Source organism: Anguilla anguilla, chromosome 2 (assembly GCF_013347855.1).
Source record: "Anguilla anguilla isolate fAngAng1 chromosome 2, fAngAng1.pri, whole genome shotgun sequence".
Taxonomy (NCBI): domain Eukaryota; kingdom Metazoa; phylum Chordata; class Actinopteri; order Anguilliformes; family Anguillidae; genus Anguilla; species Anguilla anguilla.
Window position 1 is genome coordinate 26,348,135 of NC_049202.1, and position 18,047 is coordinate 26,366,181.

At 40.5% G+C, this 18,047-nt stretch overlaps 1 protein-coding gene across 4 annotated transcripts; it reads right to left on the reverse strand.

Annotated features, from left to right (window-relative positions):
* Positions 1 to 382: 382 nt before the first annotated feature.
* On the reverse strand, positions 383 to 17,811 carry cbx1b (chromobox homolog 1b (HP1 beta homolog Drosophila)). 4 transcript variants are annotated; one of them, XM_035403818.1, is made up of 8 exons: positions 17,532 to 17,811; positions 17,259 to 17,381; positions 16,543 to 16,600; positions 15,441 to 15,525; positions 9,921 to 10,092; positions 6,556 to 6,727; positions 6,366 to 6,460; positions 383 to 536 (listed from the first exon to the last, which is right to left on the reverse strand). In XM_035403818.1, the coding sequence occupies exons 4-8, from the start codon at positions 15,487 to 15,489 to the stop codon at positions 392 to 394; spliced, it is 633 nt and encodes a 210-aa protein (XP_035259709.1). In that variant the 5' UTR covers positions 15,490 to 15,525; positions 16,543 to 16,600; positions 17,259 to 17,381; positions 17,532 to 17,811; the 3' UTR covers positions 383 to 391. The 4 variants fall into 4 exon arrangements, with proteins under 4 accessions (XP_035259709.1, XP_035259708.1, XP_035259707.1 ...); XM_035403817.1 differs by having other exon boundaries at positions 16,543 to 16,707; XM_035403816.1 differs by lacking the exon at positions 16,543 to 16,600.
* Positions 17,812 to 18,047: the final 236 nt, after the last annotated feature.

Here is an 18,047-nt window from a genome sequence, read left to right on the forward strand (position 1 = left end):
CAGTGCTGATCAGAAAAGCAACTCCAAACCTGCACTGGCTGTGGCTCTCCAGGGCCACAGTAGTGTAGCTACCCAAACACAAGAAGCCACGGCTCCTGGCCTCAGCTTGATACCCAAGATAGAAAAGGGATACTGCATTTCCCCTCCCTTGCCAGCTCAGCTGCAGCTGGTGGCCTGAGTTTTTCCATATTACTGGCTCCAGTGAGCTGCCCCCACCCACTGCTCCTCTGCCTCTGTGCTGGGAAGCTCACCTCTAAAGTCCAGCAACTGGTTGGAACACCAGAAAGCAAAATGGTAAAATACAGAAATAAATGGTCATCTGTGACCCTTTGCCTACCACCCCCCACCCCACCCCACCCCACCCCAGCCCAGCCCACCCCCCATCCCTCGCCTAGTTCTTGTCGTCCTTCTTCTCCTCTTCTTCAGTTGGGTACGAGTGCCATGTCAGCCGCTCCTCATAGAAGGAGATGACCACTTGAGGACACTTCACGTTGGCCTCCTTGGCCGGTACCAGGTCCGCCTCATCTGAATTCTTCCTGTAGGATGAAGGGAAAACAAACTTATTCCAAACACCACCTTCAGGTCAGGATTTCACTAATGCATTCACGAGGGCATCTATTTGCATTTGAGGCCAAATGTTTACATACAACTAGGCTAAAGACAATTTTTCACAACTCCACACATTTCATGTTACCATACATTTCCTCTGTTAAGTCAATTAAGGTATCTACTTTATTTCCATAAGAGGTCATTTCAAAATAATAGATAAGAGAAAGATTTATTTCAGCTTTTATGTACTAAATCAGATTTTCAGTGGGTCAAAAGTTTACATACTTTGTTAGTATTTGGTGGCATTGTCTTTTAATTGCTAAACTTGAATAAAACGCTTGGGGTAGCTCAGACAAGCTTTTCAGGGCAGTCCACAAATTTTCTATGGGATTCAGGTCAGAACTTTGTGATGGCCACTCCAATACTTTCGCTTTGTTGTCTTCAAGCCATTTTGTTACAACTTTGGAGGTATGCTTAGGATCACTGTCCTGCTGGAAGACCCAGTTGCGACCAAGTTTTAACTTTCTAGCTGATGTCTTGGTGTTGCTTCAGTATTTCGAGATAATCCTCCTTCCTCATGATGCCATCTATTTTCTGAAGTGCACCAGTCCCTTTTCCAGCAAAACACCCCCACAACATGATGCTGCCACCTCCATGCTTCACAGTTGGGATGGTGTTCTTCGGATTAAAAGCCTCACCCTTTTTCATCCATACATAGTCCTGATCATTATGGCCAAACAGTTCAATTTTTGTTTCATCTGACCAGAGAACACTCCTCCAAAAGGCTAGATCTTCATCCTGGTGATCACCTGCAAACTTCATTCTGGCTTTTATATGCCGGTCTTGGAGTAGGGGCTTCTTCCTTGCGCAGCAGCCTTTCAGACCATGGCGACGTAGGATTCGCTTAATGGTGGATGTAGATATTTTGGTACCTGATGCCTCCAACTCCTTCACCAGTTCCTTAGTTGTTGTCTTGGGGTTCAGTTGAACCTTTTGATCAAAGTTTGTTCATTTAATTAGTTCATTTGTGCCTCCTTCCTCAACGATGCAGTGTCTGTGCGGTCACAAGATTTTAATATTTGCATACAATTGTTTGTACAGGTGCTTGTGGTACCTTCAGTTGTTTGGAAATTGCTCCTAAGGAGGACCCGGACTTGTGGAGGTCCACAATTTTTTTCTGAGGTCTTGGCTGAGTTTCTTGGATTTTCCCAAGGTATCAAGGGAAAAAAGGCAGTGGCTCTAACAGTAGGTCCTTAAATACAGCCAGAGGTGCCAATTAACTCCCAATTATGACAACTGGCCAATTAGAAGCTTCTAAAAAGTCATTACATTAATTTTTGGAATCTTCCAGACTGTTTAAAGAGACAGTCAATTTAATGTATGTAAACCTTTAACCCACTGAAATTCTGATAGTGAATTAAAGCTGAAATAAATCTGTCTCGAATCGATTGTTTTAAAATTACCTCTGATGTGAACAAAGTAGATGCCCTAATTGACTTGCCAAAAGAAATGTATGGTAAAATGAAATGTGCAGAATTGTGAAAAACTGAGTTTGAATTTCTTTAGCCTAGCTATATGTAAACATTTGGCCTCAACTGTTATTAGTTAAAGGTACAGTGTGCAGAATTTAGTGGCACCTAACGAAATGGACTTGGCAGAAATAGAATATAATATTCATAAGTATGTTTTAATTAGTGTATAATCCCATGAAAATAAGAATCGTTGTGTTTTCGTTACCTTAGAATGAGCGCTTTATATCTACATAGGGGGAGGGTCCTCTTCCACGGAGGCCGCCATGTTGCACCGCCATGTTTCTACAGTAGCCCAGAACGGACAAACGGCTCTAGAGAGGGCCTTTCACGTTTTAATTTTTCTTCCGCGTTTTTAATTTTGGTGGGCGGCGGGAATGCACCGGTTGGAAGACGGAGAAAAAGAAAGAAGAGACTGAGTGATCATATATTGTCTTGGACAATCCGTTTGTGAAATATACACGCATTTGTGATGCCTGGGTACCTTCCAAAATAGCTGTGCGTAATACCACACGTGCTGTTTCTGGTGTTGTCACCCTTTCTAATACAGTCTGGCTTTATTGACATTCATTTATTCAGTAGGTGAGAGCATAAGCTTTCTAACGATGTATAACATGTCTAATTTTGCTTTTTGAATAGCGTTTTATTGGGCAGCGTAATCGAAAGATTTGTTATCGCATTCGCATTGGTAGCAGTAGAAGACGCTGCACCTAGCGAAACGTTGTCAACGATTTTTCGTAATTTCTTGGAAAATAATATTGAGGATTTCTTGGCATAGCTATGCCATATGTTTGCTGATAGACCTAGCTGACATCATTTTCTGGAGCAAAACGGAAGCGGATAGAAATATATCATCGATTTACTGTCTCTGTCGCTATCTACTGAAAACAGATAAGATTTCATCATTGTTATGTAAGCATTACTGCTCAAAATATTTCAGTTATATACGTTATTTTTAAAATTGAGCATCTTTAAATAGGTTAGTTGTATTTTATAATGAGGATATTTCACACTGTAATGTAAGCGTTAGATAGTAGTGTAATAGTTTTTGTGACGCATCATGTCTTTCTATGATTTACCTTGCAAAGCAGCTAATGATAGCTAACATTAGCTACCACAATGCGGAACAATTAACAATCATAATTGCGATCTTACTTGTAAGCTATGACCTATAGTTTTACAGACTAAATAACTAAATACAATTTATAAACAGAAAGTTCTGTGGAAAGCTCGCTCTGAGCTGTGATTTAAAAAAAATTATTTTAATTTTTTTACTCTTTTTACTGCAGATTTTTACTCCTTTCATGGTTTTATATAACACTTTTAGAAGTCTACATTTTTACCGGTTTGTCAGTGTGCCTTTTTAACAGGGGAGACGTTTTTTTTTTTAACTGTGGAAACTAGTCTCTAGGCTAAAGACAACACCCAGCTACTGCTAGGTTTTAATTTTATACAGCAAGCTCTAGCTGGTCTTAAACTTGTTTTGAATACCAAAAAAAATAAGTACATGATCTTTTCTACTCGGAATACAACTATGCCAAATGCTTCCATATCCTCATTGACTGGAGCTCAAATTGAGCAAGTTCAGTACTACAAATATCTGACTATATCAAATATCAAAGTATCTGACTGGATTCTCTTTTAAAACAAAAAAAGAATTACCAACCCATGCGCTCAAATAAGTTTTGACAAACCATATAACAAATATATTGGTGCGTTGGCTTCTCAAAGATAATTATAGAAAGGAAAGACGGGAGCCCGCACTCTCAATGAATGATATATAAATTATAATTGTCTACGCGACAAAATCATTTTCACTGTATTTTATTCCGATTTGGACAAAGAGACAGACGTGTTTCAGCCTAAGCTGTTCTCTTAGGACAACAATCTTACCCATATTTGACTACGGGGATGTCCTGTACAGGCATGCCTCTAACAGTATTTTAAGGCCCTTGGACGCAATTTATCATAGCGCATTGCGCTTCATTACAAGAGATGGTTTCCGAACACATTATTGTGCTTTATATAGTTTGGTAGGGTGGTATTCTCTTCATTATAGAAGGAAGCAACATAGCATTTTATTTATTTATAAAGCCTTGCTGGGCAAACTTCCTCTCTACCTGACCAGGCTTCTGTCCATCAAAATCACAAGTCATCGTACCAGATCTCAAAATTGGATTACGTTAGAAGCACCCAGAACTAGAACAAATCTGGGTAATACCGCTATTAGCGCATTTGCGCCTTATATGTGGAATAAATGTCAGGATACACTAAAGCTAGATTGTCTTATCACGATCGAGTCCTTCAAGAAACTAGTGATGGATATGATACTAAAAGTCGAATGTACTTGCCTTTAGTGATACATTAGGACAATAAGATCATTATTCCCTGTCTTTTTATGTTTTTTTCATATATTTGCACTTGGTGTATGTGAATTAATGGTATCTTAACTGTAATTTATGTTTTGTAAAACTGTCACTGTAAATGTTTATATTGTAATCAGTGCTCCTCTGAAAAAGGGACCTTGGTCTCAGTGGGACTTCCCTGCAATAAAGGTTTCAATCGATCAATCAATCAATAAATCTATCAAGGAACCTCATCACTTGACACTTAGCTACTCGATGCTGTCGTAGACGATGACATCATGTTTGGAACTTACAGGCCACCGTAGCTTCTCCAACGTCGTTGGAAAGGGAGGGGTGAGGGGAGGTGAGGGGGGGTATTCAGTTGGTTGCAATTTGCAACCTTCCCGCTAGATGCCACTAAATCCTACACACTGTACCTTTAAGACACTGTAATGGAGCATTTTTTACATGTGCTCCTATTATTTCTGCATGCAATTCAGAATGTAGATTACCTTCCATTATCATTTTTAAATTTTTTTAAATAAAAACTTTGGTTGCGCATTGGCAGATTTCAGGTTTCAGTTAAAAATGTATCCACAGGGCCGTCTGGGTAGTGTAGAGGTATAAGCACTCGCCTACCACCGCAGAGACCCGGGTTCAGACGTTCCTACGAACACAATTGGCAGTGTTCACGGGTGGGAAGCCGGTGAAGTTATGAGTCCTGATTGTTGCATTAGTGACTCCTACTGGTTGGTCGGGGCTCCTGTTCAGCAGGGAGGGGATCTGGGGGAGATAGCGTGAACCTCCGCACGCGTTACGCTATCCCTCGCGGTCAGGTGAAAAGAAGCAGCTGGCGACTCCACATGTATCGGAGGAGGCATGTGGCAGTCTACAGATCGACAGAGGATAGTGCATCGACCAGGACCGTGATATGGCAACAAAAAAAAAGGTATCCACAGGTCCACGGTTTCCTAACGTAATTGTGTCTGTCAAAATATCACCCAACAAACCAATCAATAAGACCATGTATATTCATGGCATAAGCAATATAGCCCCTTTCTGGGCTTGTAATTTGAACAAAGAAAAAACAGCAAATACAGGGGTCCACAGGACTGAATTCAGGATGGCCTGCAATTGGGTATTAAAAGAGGCAGTTGATTTCACCATTGTACACTGAAGACCACAGCGCTGGAGAAGTCACCATATTGGGATAAGTGACAGCCCTGAGGTAGTAACTTTGATTTGGATGGCAACAGTACCTACACTTGTCTTTGAATGTCTCAGACCATAGCCAAATATAATTTTGTCCACATATTGTGCATTTTGTAAACCAGAAAGCTTTCTTGTTACACTATTCAGCAGCAGTAGTTCTTCAAAAATATTGGCTTTGCTGACAAGGAACCATGTAACTAACTGCAAATACAGAGAACAAATCAGTATTTTCCACAGTCTGCCTGATGTTAGCAACCCATACTGACATTACAGTTGTTTTAAACAACTTCAGAAGATAGAGAACACATAAGTTAGCTAGCCCAGCATGCTTGCATGCCTAGCGTGAGTGCTAGAAAAATAGTCTACATTAGGCTATTTGTCGGCTCCTTTCCCTTGGCCATGGCACTTCTTTCCAGCATGAACCTAGTGGCTGGTACAATACCTTTGAGGATGGTGTCAAACCATCTGTTTGACCTAGAACTTAACTACGTTTTCACAGCCATTATGTATACACTGAGCTAAACTGTATGGACTAGGCTCTGTGCTGGGATCACTTCCTCAAAGCCTGCTGAGGTAAAACGCTTAATCGTGTACTTAGAAACGTGTGATGCCCTTCCATCAAATTGAATATATTGCCGTAGCATAAGCAATAGTTGAAGAGTAATTGAAAGGAAGCTAAAGGAGGAAGAATAAGCAGAAGGACCAGCACTTAACAGATGGCCTCACGCACCATTTCATGAGAAACATCAGTTCTCCACTGGAATCGGTCGCCCCAATGATGCGTTCTGGGTCCAGACCTCGAGCAAACCCACGGAGCTTCTCTGGCTGCAGGAGAGATGGTAGAGTTTGGTCTCCGGATTTTCCAGCGGTGCAAGGTGTGGTGTGGTCTACTCAGTTGGGCGGGAGGCCATTAATCTCACCTCGTCTTTCCTTTTCTTGGGTCGGCTCTCCTCTCCGGCCACTGCTCCCTCTGTGTCTGAGTCGGCCTTCCTCTTGCTGCCGGGCTCGTGAGCACTCTTCTGGGACTGCAGGAACTCCGCAATCAGGTCTGGGCAGTCCAAGTTGTCCTCTGGCTCCCACGTGTTGTCCTCGCTGTAGTTGTGACACACAAATGCTCATTGATTTTTATGCTGTGGTTTAAGATTGGGTTCATTAACTATTCAGCCTCCTTGCTCTAGCTACTTTGGTGTGAATAAAAAAAAAATGTTGATTTTTTAAGCATAGGGATTAGCACAAGGCCAGTTCACTACTGCAACATTCTCTGTCAACTCGGGAGAACACATGCTTGCTGCACAGGCACCTGCAGTCAGCCACCTCTTATTTTCACTCGCAAGCCCCAAGACAGCTCAGCAATGCAGACAGATCGCAGTTGCTTATATTTGCGACTGATCAGAATCGCCAATATAAGCAATAAAGCAGATTAGCCTGTTGTAGGAAACCCTCCCTCCCTGCGCAATTTACAGCTAATTGTTCATAGCCTCACAGTACTGACATACACTGTAAGACCAGTGTCTATAAGGACGGAGTGTGGCACAGTGGGTAAGGAACTGCGCTTGTAACCGAAAGGTCGCAGGTTCGATTCCCGGGTAAGGACACTGCCGTTGTACCCTTGAGCAAGGTACTTAACCTGCATTGCTTCAGTATATATATCCAGCTGTATAAATGGATACAATGTAAAATGCTATGTAAAAAGTTGTGTAAGTCGCTCTGGATAAGAGCGTCTGCTAAATGCCTGTAATGTAATGTAATGTAATATAAACTTTAAAGGGACAGTCCACTAAAAAAATAACGACGAAGAGAACAGCAATTTCAGAACAGCACTCATTTGGTTCCAGTTTCAAAAAAATTTTTTTTGTTACTTGTATTTAAAATGTTTGCTGGCTCTCTTGCTCCAAAGTCTAGCTTTTTGAAGGAGCAGTTGACTGCCACTAATTATATCTGAAACCAAGGCATTCAAGTGACAGCAAATACATAATCAAGACCACAACTCTGGATACTAATGTTGGTACCATGGACTACACAAAGACGCTCCAAAAACTACAATAACCTTGCGCCCTCACACAAGGGTGACGCAGTTAACCACGCCTCCTACTGCAAATTTAAAATCTACAGTAAGCCAATACTGTAAAACCGAAATGACGCAATCCCCAATATAAAAATGAGGATTTTCCATGGTCTCATTCTCTCTGGTAGTGGCATTACAGCTAACAACACCTAAGGAGAAGAACTCTGCAGATTTTTTATGGAATATTAACCCTTTGCATACACAACTCCTGATCACAGTTGTGGCATTAGGATTTAGTTATCCATTGAAATTTCCAACATTACGTTGGAGGCCGTTACTTTCGGGTAACTGCTTGAACTGGCATACTGAAAATGGCCGGATCTTCTCAGTACAGAGGTACCAACAATCTTTCCTCTGGACAAGGCCAGAGACGCGGATCCAGGACCCAGCTACCCGCCTGGACCACGCGTTATTGTTTCCTGCACCGACCACTGGACAATTCCTCAAAAGGGACGGTGTGCAGCGAAAACTCCGGTGTTGAGTATCTCATGATACTCAACCACAAGTAAGACTGTAGCATCTGGACACAGATTAGTCTGTTAGTTATAAATGCGCGATTCTGATAACTGTGTTTAATAAATGTTGTTTAATTGTACCCAGCTGTCTGCTTCATGTTCCTTGAATGTTGATTGAAGCCACAATATTCTATTACAAGAACCGCTGCCTTCAGAACCTAGTAATAAAAATATTAATATTAAAATATTTGATTAATGATCGAATTGGCAATATTTGATTAATCTAACCAAGTTAACCATTAGCAGACCTGCCAAACTTGGGAAAATATTTTGAGTACCACAATAGTCAGTGTAACGCTTAGTTCACATGCTTTCGCACCACTTCGCTTTGCACACGGTCATTTCCCCACTCACCGCCATATCAAGTTATTCAACATATTACATCGGCTATGAAGAAAACAATACAATCATATATTCTTGAGAAGAATTCCTTTAATGAAAAGACAGACATATTTACATTTTGCATCATTCATCACCTCTACTTGCAGTGGCACTTGCTCTTGACTGCTTAGTCTCATAGTTTGCTGACTTGGCCTTTCTGAGCAGAGCACCACACTGAAGCCTTCCATGTGACAGACAGTTCCCTTTGCAGCCATGCTCACCTTTGCAATGGTCACTTTGCTCCAACAGAGCGTGCACGATTCAAAGTTAGAACACGGAGTCTGGCGTTTGAGTTACTGCAGCTAAATTACTCCATCAGTTATTCACACATTAGCAGTCTCGTAACGAGGCTAATCACAGCGTATGCGAGCTACTACGGCTAACTATATAGGCTATACAGATTTATCTCATTAAGATATACCGCTTGAAATGCATCATCTCGTAAAGTTACCGAACACGTTTTAACGTTTTATATGTTAAAATTACGGTCACATTTTTGTGCTTGATTATAACTCCCCCACTTCCTATTTTACCTCAGCAATGCAGCATTACGCCATAGTGGATAATAATGTACCGCTGCGTATCAGTGGATGTTGAGTGAGTAAGAGTCGGGGAGGGGTTACAGAACCACAAGCACAAGGTCGTAGCATCTGGTTCAATCCGAGGGATATAGTTTAAATACCAAATAAATGTACGGTATTGTTTTGTATTGATTGATTTCCTTAATTAAATTACAATAATTTTTTTTTTTGGCGTAGTTTCAGCTGACATTTCGTACCTGCATATTTTGACCTAGAATTGCATGGTTGGTACACAAAATGCATGCAGGTAGGCAGGTCTGCATTAGTATTTCAATTTTAACCACTAAATTATATGGTAATAATTTTATGAGACTGATTATTACTAAAATTCTACCTATGGCACCTACACTAAGAAGAGTCATCGCCACTTCAAAAAGGAAAACTTAGGAGCCAGAGATCCAGCTATTCCACAGTGCATTGCTCTCTTGCATTCATAATAAAAGGTAAAACCTTTATCAGGAAATATATTTTTTTAAAGTAACCAGTTTTGAACCAATCCTCAGCATTTGGAATCTTTTTTTTTTTTTAATTTAAATTTCATTTAATTAAATTTTTTTTTTTTTTTTTTGCTTGTTTTATGCACACCAAGCCCCTTGTAGGAAAATGCATATTCAGAACATTGTTAGGATCCTAAAAGGAAAAACAAAACATGAAGGTTTTGGCATAATACTAAGTGAGCTCCCATCAACACTGAAAAAAACCATGCTAAACAATGTGTGAGTGCGTTTCCCCCATGTACTCACTCTGAGAAACCCTTCCACTTGAGAAGGAATTCCACCTTGCCCTTCGCCACTCGTCGATCCAGAACCTTCTCCACCACATATTCCTCCTCCTCTTCCTCTACCACCTCCTCCACCTTCTTCTTGTTCTGCTTTTTCCCTGTGGTCGCTGCCAGCTTGGTGTCTGACTGGGGGGCTGCAGAGGAATGGAACACACAATGACTTACGATTGGCCTAGATCAGTCAATGCTCTCATTCATCCAAAATGGCTATAGCTTTACAGAACAGCTGATCACTCCTTCAATACTGGGGCTGAATCATGCTGTAGACTCTCAGGCTCCTTAATATTGCTTGTGTTTGATTACAAAAGAAAAGCCTGCAAAAATGTGAGCAGTATGGTTTATAAATAATAATAGGGAAACAATGAGTAATAAAGAACTCCTAAATCAGCCTAAACAATCTAAATAAGACAGCAGTTACCATGGCTGCATCCTTTGCTGAACTGGGCTTCCCAAGAGATTGACAATAATGACCAAGACTGGTACTGACCAGGGGTCTTATGCCATCTTTAATAATGTGCTGCAATTGACTCTTAATTCCTGTGTGTAACTGGTTGATTCAAGATGGGACATATGCATACCTGAGAACTGTGACACTTCTCCAGAGACAAAATATATAGTGTCATGTAAAAGTACTTGTTCCCTCCCTAATTTTTTTCCATCATTGCATATTTATCACACTGAATGGTTTCAGATCTTTAGACAAAATGTAGTATTAGATCAAGGGAAACAGAGTAAACACAAAACATTTTTTAAATTTATTTAATGAAAGTTATCAAACACCTACACTACACTGGTCAAAAGTTTTAGAACACCCCCATTTCTCAAGTTTTTAGCTGCCGACTGCAGCTCTGTCTGTCGGTCAGTCAGTTTGTCGGTCGGTCCATGTCCACAAAAGTGTCCGACCCCTTAGTGGCCATAGTTTTCGCCCCAGGAGGCTGAAATTTGGCATGGAGGTTGGTCATGACCGAAGGTAGAGCTGAGTAACTTTCAGGCCGATTGACTAAGAGGGGGCGTGGCCTATCACAAAAAGGCGCATAACTCCCGAATGGATTCACAAATTTGCACAAGATTTTGTGGAAAGGTTGGTCATGTGCCAAAGAAGTAGTCACGTGTTTGTGTGAGGGTGTGTGTGTGGATGCATGCACACACGGATGCATGCGCGTGTGCGGTTGCAGTTATTGCAGATTCACGCTTGTATTGAAATTTAAGCAGTTCTATTGCAGTGAATGACCTGGAATGGTACAAAGATAAGTGGTAAACTGCCAGAGGTTAAATAAAAAAGTTTAGGTTACCAAAAATTCTAAAATAATGTAAATTTCAACAAGTAATGGGTTAACAACTTACAGCTTTTCTGCAGCAATGGAAGTAAATTAAGCCTTGAAAGTTAAAGCAAATAATTCCTACAGGTGTCCCAACTTTTGTTGATTACAAACCTTCTGTCTGTATACAATCAGTGTTGGAACAGACTATTACTACACCCTCTGAAGCATTATTTGGACAATATTGCACTGCAGGAAGTAGTATATTGCTATCATAATGGGGAGAAAAAGGCAATTAACAAAGGAAGACAGACAGACTGTTATAACCCTTAAAAGTGTAGGTCTTTCCTTTAGGGAAATTGCAAAGAAAGACAAGGTGTCAGTGAGTACAGTTTCCTACACCATTGAAAGGCAATTGGAAACTGGAGGAAACTCTGACAGGAAGAGGTCCGGCAGACCCAAAGCCACAACAAAATCAGAAGACAAGTTTCTGAGACTCAACAGCTTGCGTGATAGGCGGCTCACAGGACAACAGCTTCAAGCACAGCTTAACAGGGGTCGAAGTAAGCAAGTCTCAGTTTCAACAAGAGAAGACTTCGAGCTGCAGGTTTGACAGGTTGAGTGGCAGTACGAAAGCCATTGCTAAAATGGCCAAATAAGGAAAAGAGGCTTGCCTGGGCCTTGAAGCACCGGCAGTGGACTACTGAAGACTGCAAGAAGGTCTTATGGACCGATTAATCAAAATTAGAAATCTTCGGTTCATCACGTAGGGTTTTGTACACCGTCAAGTAGGTGAAAGGATGGTTCAACAGTGTTTGACACCAACTGTCAAACATGGAGGAGGAAGCGTGATGGTCTGGGGCTCTTTTGCTGGATCCAGAGTTGGCAACTTACACAGAGTGACTGGCACCCTGAACCATGTATTATCCTCTGGTTAACACCTAGTTGGTCAGGGGTTCCTCCTACAGCAAGATAATGACCCAGAACATACCTCCAGGCTATGCCAGTACTATCTTAGAAGAAAAGAACAAGACGGCAGGGTTCAAATCATGGAATGGCCAGCAGTCTCCAGACTTAAACCCCATCGAGCTGGTTAGGGTTGCACTGGACAGAAGGGTGAAAGCAAAGTAACCTACAAGTGCAACACACTTGTGGGAACTTCTGTAACAGTATTTGATTTCCATTGTAGAATGAATGTCACAAGTGTATTCAGCTGTTCTTTCTGCAAAAGGCAACTACTTTGATGAGTCAAAAAATTAAAATAAATTGTGTTAAACAGAACGATTCCATGATTTCTTTATCTCCAATTGTTCATTTGTTCTATGCTTTAATTTCAGAGCACATTGAAAAAACTGCATAAATTTCAATAAAACCTGGAAAAATTGAGGTGTTCTAAAACTTTTGACCGGTAGTGTATATGATTCATGTGAAAAAGGAAATGCCCCCTCAGGTACTCAATCAACCAATTAACCAGATTTCATTGATAATTACATCCAGCTGATTGAACACAGCCAGGCTTGATTGCAGCCAGCCCTGTTGAATCTAAAACTCACAACTACACAATTGAACCTTACGATCAGAGTTAAGTAGACACCACAAAGTTTCTACAAGCACACTATGCCACGATCAAAGGAAATTCCAGATGAGAAAAAAGGTTGTTGAATTATATCAGTCGAAAGGGTTACAAAGCCATTTTAAGGCTCTGGGACATCAAACAGCAAGTAGAGCCATTATCTCCAAATGAAGAACACTTGAAACAGTGATGAATCTTCCTATGAGTGGTCGGCCTACCAAAACTGTGCAGAAACAACTCATCCAGAAGTCACAAAAGATCCCAGACGAGCTGATCCCTTCAAAGATCTGCAGGCCTTTCTAGTATCAGATAAGGCCAGTGTTCATTACTCCACAATAAGAAAAAGACTAGGAAAAAATGGGATTCATGGGAGAGTATCACGGCAGATAAATCACTGCTAACCCAAAGAAACATAAATGCTCATCTCACATGTGCATAAAGCACCTGGATGATCCCCAAGCCTTTTGAGATAATGTGCTATGGACAGATGAGTCAAAAGTATAACTTTTTGTATGACACAGGTCCCATTATGTCTGGAGTAAAGCAAAAACAGCACTTGACAGTAAGAACATCACACCAATCATCAAACATGGTGGTGGTAGTGTGATGGTGTGGGCATGCTTTGCTGCTTCAGTGCCTGGACAATTTGCCATTATTGAAGGAACCACAAATTCTCTTCTGTACCAGAAAATTATTTTGAAGAATGTCCAGCCATCTGTCCATGAAGTGAAGCTAAAACGTAACTGGGTTATGCAGCAAGACAATGATCCAAAACACAAAAGCAAGTCTGTATCTGAATGGCTGAAAAGGAACAAAATTCAAGTTTAGGAGTGGCCTAGTTGAAGTCCTGACTTGAACTCAATAGAGATGGTATAGCAGGACCTGAAACAAGCAGTTCATGCTCAAAAACCTACCAATTTCGCTCAGTTAAAGACGTTCTGGAAAGATGAGTGGGCTGAAATTCCTCCACAGCATGTCAAATCATAAAAGGCATTTGGTAGCAGTTATTGCTGCTAAAGGTGGTGCAGCCAGTAGGGCTGTAAGGAGGCAATTACTTTTTCACATGGGTGTTTGATAACTTTCTTCATTAAATACACAAAAGAACTAAAATAAATGTTTTGTTTGTTTTGTGTTTACTCAGGTTCCCTTTGTCTAATACTATTTTTGTCTAAAGACCTGAAACCATTCAGTGTGACAAAAATGCAATAACAGACAAAATTAGTAAGGGGGCAAATACTTTTTCACAGCACTGTAATAATGGTTCCACTCTGCTGTTAGCATGTATGGCTTATCTATCCATCTTAATCTCACACCAACACACTCTCACACACAGCATTACAGCACTCACATATATAGAATGAAACACTATGACTACACAATACATTAACTCTATCCTCAGCCCCCTGCTCTACATGAATGGGAAGGCAGGCATTATTTCACTGACCCTGATTACCTTTGTGCACACTTAATCATACATTTGTAAAAGCCATGTTTATGTAACCCATGCCTATATAAGGGTCAAGCAGAATGCAATATCAAACCAATACACTTCAAATGGTGAATGTTACCTAGAGACAGACTATCCTCTCAAGAGGTAGTGAGCAGAAGGCATAGGAAACAAAAGCTGCCCTTCACTAGAGCTGTGAGCAAACTAAACCTGCCATCCAAAGAACGGAAGACAATTTCTCTGAAAATGCTGTAAACTTAAGAGCGTGAGAAGATATCTTCATTTCAAGCCTTATATTAAAACCATATAACCTTATTGAGGCTTTGAAATTTAGCAGAAATTATTGTAGGTTTTTCTTCAAACCCATAGTTTCACTTTACTTAAGTAAAATAATACTTTTACTTTTTTAGTAAAGGGGGGGATAAAAAGCTCATGGAATGCAGCACATGGATGTAAATGCAATACTAAAAACACAAAGGGTCACAGGTATGGGCCGGTGCCTTCTAGCATCTAAAAATGTCTTCTGTAAAGGAGTACCCCCCTCAGGTTCAGTTGAAAACATTTAACCCCAGAGCATTGCTGCTACATCAAATGAGGGTAATCAGTTACAAGGTCCAATTTGGATTCACTGATAAAAAAAGTATCATGAAAGTGTGGTTACCACTTCCCATGAATAAAACAGACCTCTTGAGGTCCAAACAAATCATGTAACATTACACAGTGCCACCAACTCACATCTACAACAAAGTATTCTTAGCAGATTAACACTTTCAAATTTGTATTAAGTATTGTGTAACCAGTTATTCTGACTGTACATTTATTTGTCATTCAGTATTGTATTGCTTAATATAAGGAAATATTAAATTTGAGACCATTAATAATAACATCAAATGTAATATTAAAATGTGTTTCTTTTTTGATTGTTAAAGGGGAATGCCAACCGTACAGTGACACTTCAGTTGAAACTCAATTGAACAGCATAAATGGTATCTCTGCACAAACAAAATTGGTAATAATTAGACTTTCTGATGACAACAGCTAGTCAATACAGCAGAGGTCCCCAAATGTTTTTAACTGCACAGCTGTACTCCTTTCCAAAATGCTACTGCTCCCCCCCAGCCCCACCCTAATCTTTATCCTTCCCCAACATTGAAAAGACAAAACAGTGGAGAAGACTGTACATAGAAGAAAGTTATCGGAGACCTTCTGTAACAGTGGGAGCATCATTAGGGGGTTCTGAAGACTGGCTCATTCTTGGCTGGGCAGAGTCAATGGAACCAGCGGGTTCCTTTTCAACGTCAACAGTGTGGGGTGAGGGGGGGTCGGGAGTCAACGTAGCAGCAAGGAGAAAAGCACAGGGGTGGAGAGAATGGGAAGTCATAAGAACACATGGCATCATCTGACAGTCCTCAGAGGTGGGGCACTACACCGTGTGCCATGGGGCTGGGGTGTGCATACCGTGCATCAACAAGTGTGGGGTGCAAACCCCAAAACTTGGGCTCAAACCATCCCGGTGATGGGGAATACATTTTCCTGTGTAGAAGCACAACAATTTGTTCACTTGTTTCCATCTCCATCTGTTGATGCACAGCATGAAGCCCTGCCCCATAGTCCACCTGATGAACATATTTATAAAGTGGCCAGAATTTATGCACATCAAGGAATGGCTTCAAAGACCATGACATCTGTACTTGTCCTCAAGAAGCTGACAAAAAGATAAGTTTGTTTAGGTCTCATATACTTGCCATGAAAAGAAAGAAACAGAAAGGCATCTGCATGTTTCTTGACAGCATGTGATTAACTCATAAATAGTAGCACAAATTGTCATTTGATTATACTGACACATGACTATACTGATTATTTTTGTCAGCATTCTCTCCTCAGCAACATTTCCTCTTTGCAAATGAGATGGATGTTATTTTCCTGCAGCAGATAGGACAACCACTAACCTTTGACCTGGTCAGTAGAAACTATGTAAAACAACAAATACAATCAGCATCTTTTGGATGTACAGCAAATTGCACATAAATCAAACCTACATACATATGTGTGTTGGCAACTGATATGCATGACAACATTAACTTCTGCTCCTTGGGTCTTTTAGACATTTGGAGAAATTTATTTAAATCAAAAGCATGCTAACTAGGTAAAGGCCATTGTGCGGACGAGTCATTTTCCAGTTTGCCGGCAGTTGTCATCCCAACTTGTACAGCCAATTTATAGTAAGTAAAGGGGCAACAGATTTACTAACACAAGTTACCTTAGTGAAAAGAAAATCTACAGAAAACATAAGGCCGATACCTACCACTCACGGTTAATGGATAGCCCAAACATCCTGTTGGAAGACGGGCATTTCTTGTAGGCTACATGATATGAGCATAAAGATACCACCATTCGCACACGCCTCACTCCAGAAGAGGCTGTATAACGAGTAATGAACCAACGTTGCACGTAGCTTAACACTCGAAACCTGTAAGTCAAATACCTTTTTCAGACATACATCACTATTGTGAACTATGAAGAATAAAATGCGACATGCAACTAAAGTTCCACCAGCTAGTAAAACATGCGACAGATAAACACTATCTTACAAAACCACAAGTACTGTAGATTATCTGAAAAAGACTCTCGGATACACTTAGTTAAAGCCGGGAGCTAGCAGTTGATCAATTCGCAAAAGGACCGCGCTGCATGCATGTCAGCGTGAATTTCCTGCTGACATATTAGCAATGCTAGTCTAGAACGTTGACGGTTATACAACGTTCCATTTAAAAACGACACAAGTCAACGAACACTATCAGCACGCGGATATAAATATACACTGATATACGCAACGATACAGCAGCATCAATTTTGCAATAAATGTTTGGTAGAGAAGCCCTTTCCCCGCGCTAAGTAAAATGAATAGCCTGCGTATAGATAACTACTGCAGCGACAGCAGGATTGAAGGACTGGTACATAGGATTATCATTAATTATATGTGCTAGTAATGTAGCTTGCTAAGAAATAAAAGCCATTTACTTATTCAACTGGCTGGTTTGATGAGGTGTATCGCGTTAATGCAATCTCTGGTGTCGTGCTTGGTGGGTTAGCAACCCGCTTCTACTCCTCCATGTTGAATTGGTTCACAAACACAGTCAGGAGCTGCATGGTTAAACGTAAAGTGAATCAATGCAACGCTTTCAAAAATAACATAGCCAGTAGCATCTGCAGAAAAAAGCACATCAAAACATCAGGCATGAGTGTTAAAACTAATTTTTGGTCACACACCAGAGCAGCTTAAACGCAACTTACCTCTAGCTAGCTAGAAAAATAAAACAACAGTTTGTGTTTAACAGTGAAAACAGTTAACTTGTGGTATTAGCAACCATTCAAATACAAAAATTATAATTATCTTTAATGTACAAGACGGTCTACGGAAATAACTAGTCTACAGAAATGACCTAATTTGCTATGAATAAATTAGTACGACGCTGTATTTTCTTAAAACAAATCTCGTTTAACGAAACAAAAGACATCCACTGCTTCCAAGATCTGCACCGAGTGCCTCATCGACCCGCCACCTCGTATCGCGCAAGCGTACAGTTGGGCCCGAGATAAAGGAATCCCGGGAGTTGATGTTTTCTCTCTGTCCCTGAGACAGTGTCAAGTGGGTAGACTTTTTTTTTAAGAAAGTGTGATGTAAAACACATTGGAAAAAAGTATGAACGTTTGTATTTTTATATATTTTAAAATGAAATTTTTAGTGCATGTGATTTCTGATTTTAAATCCAACTAATAGCCTTCCATTTTCTTCACAATAACTAAATA

What these genes read in the sequence shown, in the direction of transcription:
- cbx1b (XM_035403819.1), bottom strand. Translation starts at nt 15,489, where the DNA reads ATGAGCCAGTCTTCAGAACCCCCTAATGATGCTCCCACTGTTACAGAA. An exon ending in CCAAGAAAAGGAAAGACGAG is followed by an intron (nt 6,461 to 6,555) that starts GTGAGATTAATG and finishes TCTCTCCTGCAG; the next exon opens with CCAGAGAAGCTCCGTGGGTT. An exon ending in CTGATGTTTCTCATGAAATG is followed by an intron (nt 537 to 6,365) that starts GTGCGTGAGGCC and finishes TTCATCCTACAG; the next exon opens with GAAGAATTCAGATGAGGCGG.